This window comes from Macadamia integrifolia, chromosome 12, assembly GCF_013358625.1.
Source record: "Macadamia integrifolia cultivar HAES 741 chromosome 12, SCU_Mint_v3, whole genome shotgun sequence".
Lineage (NCBI taxonomy): Eukaryota > Viridiplantae > Streptophyta > Magnoliopsida > Proteales > Proteaceae > Macadamia > Macadamia integrifolia.
The window spans coordinates 7603683-7613748 of NC_056568.1; the positions used below are offsets into that span (position 1 = coordinate 7603683).

Genomic DNA, 10066 nt, shown 5'->3' on the forward strand with positions numbered 1-10066 from the left:
TCAACCTCCAAGGCATTTTAGTTGCTATACTGTTGGGGCACCTAGGCCCAAAGAAGGAAAGAAATGGACCCCTAAGAACAAATAAGATTCCTTGTACACGCTGTTTGTTGTTCTCATGTAAAAAAAAAGTCTTGTAGAAGTAAAAAATGTTGGAGGAAGGGCCACAGAGGAGGAGAAAAGGAGTCATCTGATGTTGCTCATAGGATGGCATGCTCTCCATTGGAAGACTGATATTCGAAATAGCTTTACTCGTCCATCCGACCTCTCGCACTCCCTTCTTTTTGAATTACTTTATGTATAGAGAAGCAACAGTAGAAATCAGAGACTAGAGTAAAAAATTGTTGTGTATGTTCGCAAGTTTGATCCTCGCCGGAAACCATTGCAGGTGGTCACAAATTATGGAGAGGGAGAGAGAGTGGAAGGGATGAAGGGTGTTAGTGAGGAAGGGATTCACAAGTCACAACTGATGTTTTTAGGAATTACGATACCATGATATAATGGCTTATGATACCATATAACCAGGGTCTACTAACAAATCTATGGACCCTGGATAAGAATTATTGATATGGAATCTATTTTATAATGCAAGAAAATATTGAAATATATCATATTCTAAGGGTTGCCTTATGCAACGAGGTAGACTAGGCTTGCCTTGGCACCATAACAATTATGCTGCTAGAGGATTGGATTTTTTTTGAGATAGCACTGCCCTAGTATTTTCTTTGAGAATTTATGTATATTTCAAAGCTTATTGGTCCTGAGTTTTCACTTGGTTCTCTTTATTGATTTGATTGGAAATACCTGGTTTGATTGTTTTTTCTTACTTTCAGAGCTGGAAACTTGGGTGGTGAAGCTACTATGGATGTAACATCTTCATCTGGACCAGTACAATTGGCAGATCTTCAAAGAATATTAAGTAACATTGGACCTACAGGTATGAATAAGCCATTTCGTTCAAGGAGTAGCTCTTATACCTGTATGGCTTCTTGTTCTCGTGTTTTGTAGTGCTGCCCTTACATAGTACCTGATTGTTGTTGTAGATGCTACTGGAGATCAGGATGGAGGTAATGCTTGTGTAAATGAAGAAACACTGGTACCTTATAGTGAGACTTTAAGGATGGTCTTCCGGTAGGGAAATTCTTGTGGTACACCTGGAGTATTGGGATCAAATTGAATGAACTATCCCCGTATAGATCTCCTTTTTCTTGTTTGTCTTCTTTTTTCCCAAGGGGGTGGTGTGGAGGGGTTGAACCTGCCTGATCTGATGATGCATGCTAATCAGGTGACCTCTTGCATTCTTCTGTTTCTGATAGGCAACAGCAGAGAGAGTTCATAAAGGCAATGGAGACAAAAATCTTCAAAATAAAAGGCAAAAGAAGGAGCAGTATCAATGTTCTGTATACATTTATTAAAAGAAAAAAAGGAACAGTTCTGTATGGACAGAAAGGAAATGATTCCTACTTTCTCATTGAAAAAGAATTCTTATCATCATAAAACTAGATCCATCTGTAGAGTGCCGAGGAGAGCCACACCCCTTCCATGTGTAGGTCCAAAGACAAAGGGAAGCTCTTATCCACCCCAATACGGCCCCCAAAATCCTTTTGTTGCTGGCCAATCTGCCAGTCATGGAACATTTCCTTCAAACATCTTTTCTTCTATGGACCTTACTCTTTCAATGCAGTTCTCAGACTGCAGGAAAATTCTGGCATCTCTGAAATAAGACCACCCTTGGCGGAGGAAAAAAATGCCTAATCCCAGAATATGCATGCATCTCACCTATCACAACCCCCCCACCCCAAAAAAAAATAATAAATAAATAAACTAAATGCAGCTATGTTTGGCTTTCACCAATTTTTTGAAGTCTTATCCCTTACAAAGTGTCTGATATGGATTTTGAGCGAGAGTGTGCTTTAAAGATCTCAAGTATTTTGTGTTACCAATCGCATTTCTTAGGTCTTCTCCCCTCCCCTAACAATTTGTATCCTCGGTTTCATGAAAGCTGTACCTGTTACCAATCTAATGGTATCTGTACCTCTTTGGACATTACCTATTAGACAAAAGTCTGGTGTCTAGGATCATCTAGTGATGGGAATTTCTGGTCTGGGAGATCTCTCTGCTTCTACATATTAAGTAACTCTGCATGTGAGCCATGTGAGCCATGTGTTGTACCATTATGCACTTGGTGGACCATCTTTAAGGGTTAACTTATGCCTATGGGTATTTTGACACACTTATCTTTCTTTTGATTATTTATTTTTTAATTTCTAATCACTGATCGTTCTGTTTCTTTCATTAGGTTTGGAATTAGGAGATATTCTAAAGCCTGATCTAATAATGCCTTTGATTGAGACATTGTCATTGGAACAGCAATTAGCATCATATTTGCCTGAGGTAAACCATGGACATGCAGTAGTTTCTTCTAAATCTTGTTCTTTTTAAGTTGCAAAAGTTTGTAATGGTTGTGATTTATAGGGTCAATGGACTCCTGAGGATTTGATGGACTTGTTTCAAAGTCCGCCTTTTCGTCAACAAGTAGAAGCATTTACTTATGTGAGTCCTTACCTCACATTGTTGTTATTTTTCTATTTTTCATATTATCTATTTGATTTTTTTTTTTTTCCATTATTTCCATATCAAGTTGTTTAAAGTTTACATGTGATGCTTTTGCCTTGTACAGGTCCTTAGAACAGGGCAGATTGATCTCTCTCAGTTTGGAGTTGACCCTAGTAAATGTGAGTATGCGCACCTCCATGGACTATAATTACTCAGAGGTTTTAGTTTTCATGCATTTTAGTGAATCTATAGTCTTACCCAACACCCTAATTTTCCAACTTGTTTTGTGGTTTGTGGTTTGTGGTTTGTGGTTTCTACTTCCACTACCATGGTACTACCACGAAAATGATAGCAACAACTACTACTACCTCATTGAGGTACAGAATATTTGATTTGCCAAGTTTTACATGGGTTCATAGCAGTGGTGGTAGTAAAGTTCTACTTTCTATCCTGGTCAAAAATGTTGGAATGGGGAAAGGGAGTGAAGTCTTCTCAATCATTGGTAATCCTTTTTTTTTCTTCTTTTTTGGGTCCTATTCTGTAGACAAGTTCACTGTGTTGTCTTTCCTTGAGGCACTGGAGGACTCTGTTGCCAAAGCATCGGAAGCTGATGAGACAGCATAAACAAGGCAGGATGAGAACAAGAACCCCTGGTCTCGGATATGTAGGGGCAAATGATGCAATTGATGAAGGTTGATAATGAACACTTCATATACATTCTCATTGTAAATGATTATATTTGGTGATGAAACATAAAAGTATGTTGTTCGGGGCATGCATTTGCATTGAGTGAGACGGATAAGAGAGAAAAGAGGAAAGGTTGTGTTATTCCATTGGTCTTAATATTTGTATCCATAAATCAGTAAGCATCACCATTTTATTTTTTTGGGTTCCTGTTAACCCTGTTACATCTTTGGCTTTCTTGAAATGGGAACAACTTCTTATGACCAAAGTGGTGGGCTAACAAGATGTAACCTTCTTTTTATTGTCTCTTGTCTTATTTTTTTAAGTTATTTAATGTAGCATTTATTGTAGGGATAAAAAAAGATTTCCCAAAGGTTGAAAGTCATGTAATGCACTTTTTATGTGAAATGATGTACTAAAAGGGCAAAAGAGTAGGTTACATTTTTCTTGCAACAAGATTTTCCCTCTTTACCAAAAAAAAAAAGATTTTCCCTCTTGAATTTTTGATATTATTGTCTGCCCTGGTTCATTGAAGGAATTAAAAATAACTAGGGGTAGACTTAAAATAATTCCAGGAGAAGTTAGGAAAAACATGCATAGCTTAGGTCTTGTATCAATTCCAACCTTGAATAGAGTTTAATGGAGGGTAAGGATTATGAAGTTGATCTCATTTAGTTGGGATAAGGTAGAGTTGTACTGTATTGTGTGAAGTTAGGTTAAATTTCTATTCAACAATCACCACCGTGACCTTATTTTAATGAGAAATTTACCACAGTACCTACTGGAGAATGCCACAATTATAAGGCTATCCTCTCTGTTTTATCAAATTATACTCAAACCCCCTATCGTCAGTCAGTGTTAAGGAATATACATTATATGCTGATGTCAGTAGTTATATTTTATTTTAAATACCAAAATGCCCTTATTAAATATGAAGTACCTAAAATACCCTTGTGATAAGTTACTATTTCTTTCACCCAAGACCTAATTTACCTTTCTCCTAAATCGTTGGATTTGAACCACCGACGATTGTTCAAAGCAGTGACGGTGGCATTGGCAACGGATAGTGATACGCACATAATAAATCTTCCAATCGGACACGGACACGGGGTATCTCGCCACGTACCTACAATGCAACTTTGGATATCGCAAAGGAACTCTAGCCTCCCCTCAGTAGTAGAGTCATAATATGACTCCGTTCCTTAAGGGAATATTCCCTGAGGAGTCATGGGGCACGCAAGGAGGAGTCCTCCAACAAACCATCCCAATCCCTTCAGAAAAGGGGGGACGTATCCCAGTAGGAGTCTCTTAGAAGATTCCTACAAGAGGAGACCCGCGAGATAGAACGAGGTAAGTACACACATACATTCACGCCATTACTCTGCTAGAAGAACTATTGCATGGGTTTCTGACTTGGGCATCAGAGGACTAATCCCGGAGTTACTTCCGAGCCTCTGCCTTCTGTGATTGTGCAGTAGGGGTGTCAATTTGTGGCCCGAACTGGGTAAACCGACCGGGACCGACCGTTTAAAGATCAGCCCGGCCCGGACCGTTTATTAAACGTGTCGGGCTTGAGCCCGGCCCGTTTATAAATGGTCGGTCTCGGTTTTGCTACTTGAACCGTCGGGCGCCCGACCGAGACCGACCGAATAACGCCCGACCGAGACCGGCCTATTGTGCATCGACTTGGCCCGACCCTTTAATGATTGTAGAATACATATTTTACCCCCCAAATTAAAGAATAAAAACTAAAAAGTAAAGACATGTTCACATTTTAAATAATGGTTATATTTTGTATCATTTATTGATTTATTGTCATTTTTTTGGGCTTGCATAAGTGGGCCGGAATATAATAGCACATTTTAAAGAGGGCCCGTTTAAAAACCGGTTAAAGCCCGTTTAACATTAAACATGTCCGTAGCCCGGTTAAGGCCCGACTAAAGCCCGATTAAGGTGGCCCGATTATAACCCGAGGCCGACCGACCGAATATAAAGCGTACCATGCCCTCAATAACTAAGCCCGATTAGTTAAATGGGCGGACACGGTGTAGCCTTTGAAAGTCTTCAAGCCCGATTAAGCCCGACCGAAACCGGACCGGCCCGACCGGTTGACACCCCTAGGATGGGAGGGGTATAGGGGACCTTTTCAAGGGGTGGAGGAGAGAGATAGACATAGATTTGGATATATTCATAGTATAATTAGTATTTTTTTCTCTTATTTTAAGTAATATAATCAAGATTCAAGACCATTAGACCAAAAGTATTTTCTATTATTTTAAGGAGTGTGGGTATGGCACGTTCTTAACGAGAAGTAGATTCCAGACTTTCATGTGTGTAATATACATATAGAGCTGATATTTTATATATAGGTGGATCTTAAGGTCCTTTGTTCACATGTCAAGCTTGAATTAGATATGAGTTTGCCAACTAATCGAAAAAAGAAAAGGAACTACCGAAGGACTATGATATGTACACAACTGGATATGCTTATATATGAGAGGATATATCGGGAGGTCGATGGTCCAGGCTGGGCTAGATTTTCAAAACCCCAGTCCAACCCTAAGGTTAGGCTAGGATGTCTCGGCCCAACCCGGTTCAACCTTGATACTTTACTTGTGTTGGGTTGGCTTGTAAGCCCTTAGTTTTTGCCATTTCAAGGCTTGGCTGATCTTGATTAACCTTGGCTGTCCCTCGAATTTTCTTCCTGCGGATAATAAAAAAATCGAATGATAGATAGGAATAAAATTCAGACATATTTGAAGAGAATTTTTTTTTTTTCCTGGCAAGATATTTGAAGAGATGAAAACAAGTAAAACTCTCACACTAAGCTCGTTCGCTTTAGTACAAGATGGTATGCTTATATGTGGGAGGGTTTATTGTATCTCAGTCCGAAATTTGACATGTGACCAATATTCCACATCATTTCCTAAACATTCATCCGACATATAAAATGTTGCACTTTATGTACATATTTGGTCATATTAATCAAATTAGTCGTGGGCCTCGGTAGGGTTACCCCATTGCGAACGGGGATAATACTGCCTGTAAATCTGCCCCTCCCCTAACCCCATAATAGTGGGAAGCTTGTGCACTTGGTACACATTGTTTTGAAATCAATGTAGTTGGCATTAGTGTATGATAGACACCAGACATGCCACAATATGAGTTATTGCATCCTTTAAGACTACAATCACCATGTCTCATGTTGTATGTATGAAAACTATAAAGCTATCTATACATTGGGTTATATGAATTTGTTTGTTGTTTCTAAAGCTGAACCTAGAAGAAGATCCATATTAGATGTAAGGTGCAAAAACAGAGTAAGAAATTTCAGCAGAAGGGAAGAGGGGAAGTTGAAAACATTTCTCCTTTCTTGTAATTTCTAGTTTCTTCTTCTCTATTCTCTTCTTGACTGATTTTTACAATAGCTTATATATAATATTTATATACATTTGTATCCATCTCAAACTTCAAAGCAGAACACAACTTAAAAATACCAAAACAAGACATTAACTTCAACAGAATTCAGTGCTTCCGCTTCAATTCACTTCAAAAACTGACAATTCAACTACCACAGCCTCAGAAGGAACATTGGCCTCACCTGATTCTTTTTTGACTTCACTGATTTCATCACAACCAGGGGATGAAATAATTTCTGCAAGTGCCATTGTGGGTTGTGCTGTAGGTGGTGAAGAAATTTCGGTAGGACTAGTTTTCCTGCTGCTCCCAAGCTCAGAATTAGAATGACTTATCAGAGGTTGATGTGATGATGATTGTTGTTTCTTCTTCTTCACCCTTGCATACCATTGCTTTAATGATTCTATTACTCGCTCCCCTAGAAGTGCACTCCTGTACTGGGAACCCATCTGTGTCCGAACAACAATCCATGGTCAACATACATTGAGATGTGTTACTGCAACTATTGTAATGACATCTCTATGTTTAGCTGACATAGAATAAATCCATATCTCAGTGTGGATTTCCTACGTGTTTGAACCTTGCATCCTTATATAGTAGCCATTATTTTTCAATGATGGTTTATAAAACACAATTCTATATATAACTCACCTGAGTTACAAGGGCATAGATTGGAAGCGTAACGTAGCTGCAAATGATTTGTACAATCATCCTAAGAAACAAAAGAAGAGGATTGCTTTTAGAAGAGAATGAACAACTCAAGAAGAAGAGGTGATAAAGATGGGTAACAAATAGAAATGAAAAGAATGAACATGGTCTTTACGCTGATGCCACCCTTGCGACTGCGAATCCTCTGTTCTCATGGTAACAAGTTTTCAACCCAAATTGCCACTGATAAAGATGAGAAATGAAAAAAAGAATGAGCAAATTAACTTTTTTTTTTTTATTTATTTATTTATTACCTTAATTGTAGGCATGTTATAAGAAAAACTAAGGGAATAAGGAAAACGTACAGTTGCCCAGAGAAAGAAAGCAAGCTCAAATGCATTCTAGAAAGATGAGAAAAGGTTGAATAAATCAGTGTTAAGAGTTAAGACCAAACACCAATAAAAATGGTATTCTCTCTCTTCGGAATTACAGAGGGATTTACCATGAACATGATGAAGTGTATAAGACTCAAAACAAATCTAGGGCTTCTGAACCAGAAAAGATTGTCATCAGGTTGCACCAGAGGAGCTCCTTGGACCACAGTGGTCTGGTCTTTGAGTTGCAGAGCCATTCTTGCCAAAATGACTTCAAGCTTGGTTCCAAGAACCAGAACTATCTACAGAATTAGAATGGACTAATGAGAATACCAGTAATCCTAAAACAAGAGAAAAACAAGGGTTGCTTATAGTACTTACAATCAGTGGAAAATAGGCTATCCAAAGGTATAAATGCAATCCTGGTCCAGTTCAAATGATCTTTAGAATGTACTGAATGGTTATCGAAATGGGAAAAGGAAAACCAAAAATTGAAGTAGCATTCATACCATTCACATCAGCTAGCAGGAGGATAACAACAACCAACCACAGAGAGGGGCTGTTGAAACAAACAAATTAGATTAATAGGAAGATCTTCAGTGGATGGAGACACAAAAAGTTTGAAAAAAACTGGTTTCTAGTCCAAACAGAGTTCTAAATATTTCCATGTTAAGAGAGATGGGAAGAGTAAGTCCAAAGTGTAAACTAAACGAAATGGGATTCTCAATGGTAGTTCTTGTTGACATTTCTACGAACAGGTTAAGAGCAGTATATATACAATGAAGTCAAGTGCTGTTAGTGTTCAATGTATTACCTGATTCCCACTACTACCTTGAAATCATCTTCCAAGGATCTCTGTATGTAGTTTTGGAAATTGAAATAGTTGTTCCTGGGCATATGTGCCTACAGGAATCATAAAAAAAAATGAACTCAGAGGAAAGTTAATGAAAGAAATCAAGAACCAACTTGGTTGCAGTTCTTGTTCAGTATCTTTGAAACAAAATAGTTTAAAAAGTTTAGATATTCTTACAATGATGAAGCCATGACGCAGTGTGAAATAATCAACTTTTTCTACAGAGTAGAAGAATTGGCGGAAGAAACATTTCTGATACATTTCACATTCATGATAGATCAATGCATTTTATATACGATGAATATGAAAGACCTAAGTTCGACTCCTACTAGACACACCTTCCCATTAGGCACACCTTGGGCCACTCACATGGGGTGTTCAATGCTCTTCACTGTTTTTAGTGAAAGTTAAATGGTTCTCAGTCGACCCCGATATGACCCAGTCTATATGGTTATAGGGTCAGTATGAGCCTGTGGGACTAGACTCGACCTGGATACTCGTAGTTAACAAAAAAAAAAAAAAAAAAGGGAAAATATAACTTTTCTTTGTAAATTATAAAAGGAGATGAAAGTGGACTTACAATCCATAGAAGTACTGTTGACTTTGACCAAATACCCAAATGCCGTCTTCCAAATGTTGTTTCTCTTGTTAATCTAATGCGTACAGGATCTGTATTGGAAGGACACTAAATTTAATTTATGTACTTTAAGGAAAAATGGAAGAGAATAATGATTGAGATAATGATTGATTTACATGTCTATTTTTATACTCAATTTTATTTATTTTTGAATTTTTGAATTTTTGGTTTCAAAATTTTCCCTCCCATCTTTTGTTTCATCTTAGTGTTTCTAAATGCAAACTTTTAGTAGAGGTATATTTTTTTTAATTTTCTTTCATTATGTCAAAGGATTCACCACTCGATCCTAGGGTTCACAAACCCATATAAGATATTTATATTTTCTCCAAAATAGCCGTGCCATACCCTCCTGTGCCCATCTAAAACCCATGGTGGGTGTAGAAAAATTGAGTCATTTATTTTTTTCATCACCATAATCCTACTTGTTTAATTTTAAATAAAATGTTTTGAGTATTCTTTAGTGGTTTCATATTACTGCTTCTACATTTAAGTTTTATACAATGGTTTGTTTTTTTTTGGAAGGATCCAATGGTATGTTACTATTACCACTGAAGAGCTACTTATTTAAAATTGGGAGGGGTTCTCAAAGCAAGCATTGGGAGACTAGCATTCTATGTTAGTTTAGCATAGTCTGTGATGCTACTAGTAGAATAGCTTTATATGTTATGCTTATCATATATATCTAGTGTGAGCGGAACAAGAGAAGATGGTCTATCTCATTTTTTACTGATCATCAGATTTAGGTTTCAATTACCTTTGGCATTGATCACCGCCCTTTGTAGAGACATTGAGGAATCGCTTCATTACTGCTTCTAGGGATATTCTTATGCAGTTCTCTCCCTCCCCTCTCCCACTCATTAGTCTTCCATCCATCTTCTTAACACCACCACCCCCCCCCCC

The 10066-nt window shown here is 37.8% G+C and overlaps 2 protein-coding genes across 4 annotated transcripts in view; one reads left to right on the forward strand and one right to left on the reverse strand.

The window, feature by feature from the left end:
• Nucleotides 1–804: 804 nt before the first annotated feature.
• Nucleotides 805–3538, forward strand: LOC122057509 (26S proteasome regulatory subunit RPN13-like). The gene is made up of 6 exons (XM_042619628.1): nt 805–934; nt 1041–1064; nt 2297–2391; nt 2473–2550; nt 2678–2732; nt 3098–3538. Exons 1-6 carry the CDS (start codon nt 859–861, stop codon nt 3175–3177), a joined length of 408 nt encoding a protein of 135 aa, XP_042475562.1. The 5' UTR covers nt 805–858; the 3' UTR covers nt 3178–3538.
• Nucleotides 3539–5371: 1833 nt separating this feature from the next.
• Nucleotides 5372–10066, reverse strand: part of LOC122058381 (MLO-like protein 3) — a 7110-nt gene continuing 2415 nt past the window's right edge. The window contains exons 6-16 of one of the 3 annotated variants that reach the window (XM_042621048.1): nt 9110–9198; nt 8707–8781; nt 8491–8579; nt 8186–8235; nt 8058–8098; nt 7805–7978; nt 7668–7703; nt 7478–7545; nt 7306–7366; nt 6839–7103; nt 5374–5941 (exon numbers count right to left, since the gene is read on the reverse strand). In XM_042621048.1, the coding sequence (XP_042476982.1) occupies nt 5847–5941; nt 6839–7103; nt 7306–7366; nt 7478–7545; nt 7668–7703; nt 7805–7978; nt 8058–8098; nt 8186–8235; nt 8491–8579; nt 8707–8781; nt 9110–9198 (1043 nt within the window). In that variant the 3' untranslated portion in view covers nt 5374–5846. Of the gene's footprint in view, nt 5942–6606; nt 7104–7305; nt 7367–7477; nt 7546–7667; nt 7704–7804; nt 7979–8057; nt 8099–8185; nt 8236–8490; nt 8580–8706; nt 8782–9109; nt 9199–10066 lie in introns of those variants that run through there. The other 2 variants (XM_042621050.1, XM_042621049.1) reach the window with 2 other exon arrangements.

Coding starts and splice junctions, on each gene's coding strand:
- LOC122057509 (XM_042619628.1), top strand. CDS start 859: ATGGATGTAACATCTTCATCTGGACCAGTACAATTGGCAGATCTTCAA. Junction 1,065..2,296: donor TACTGGAGATCAGGATGGAG/GTAATGCTTGTG, acceptor TTCTTTCATTAG/GTTTGGAATTAGGAGATATT. Junction 2,392..2,472: donor TAGCATCATATTTGCCTGAG/GTAAACCATGGA, acceptor TGTGATTTATAG/GGTCAATGGACTCCTGAGGA.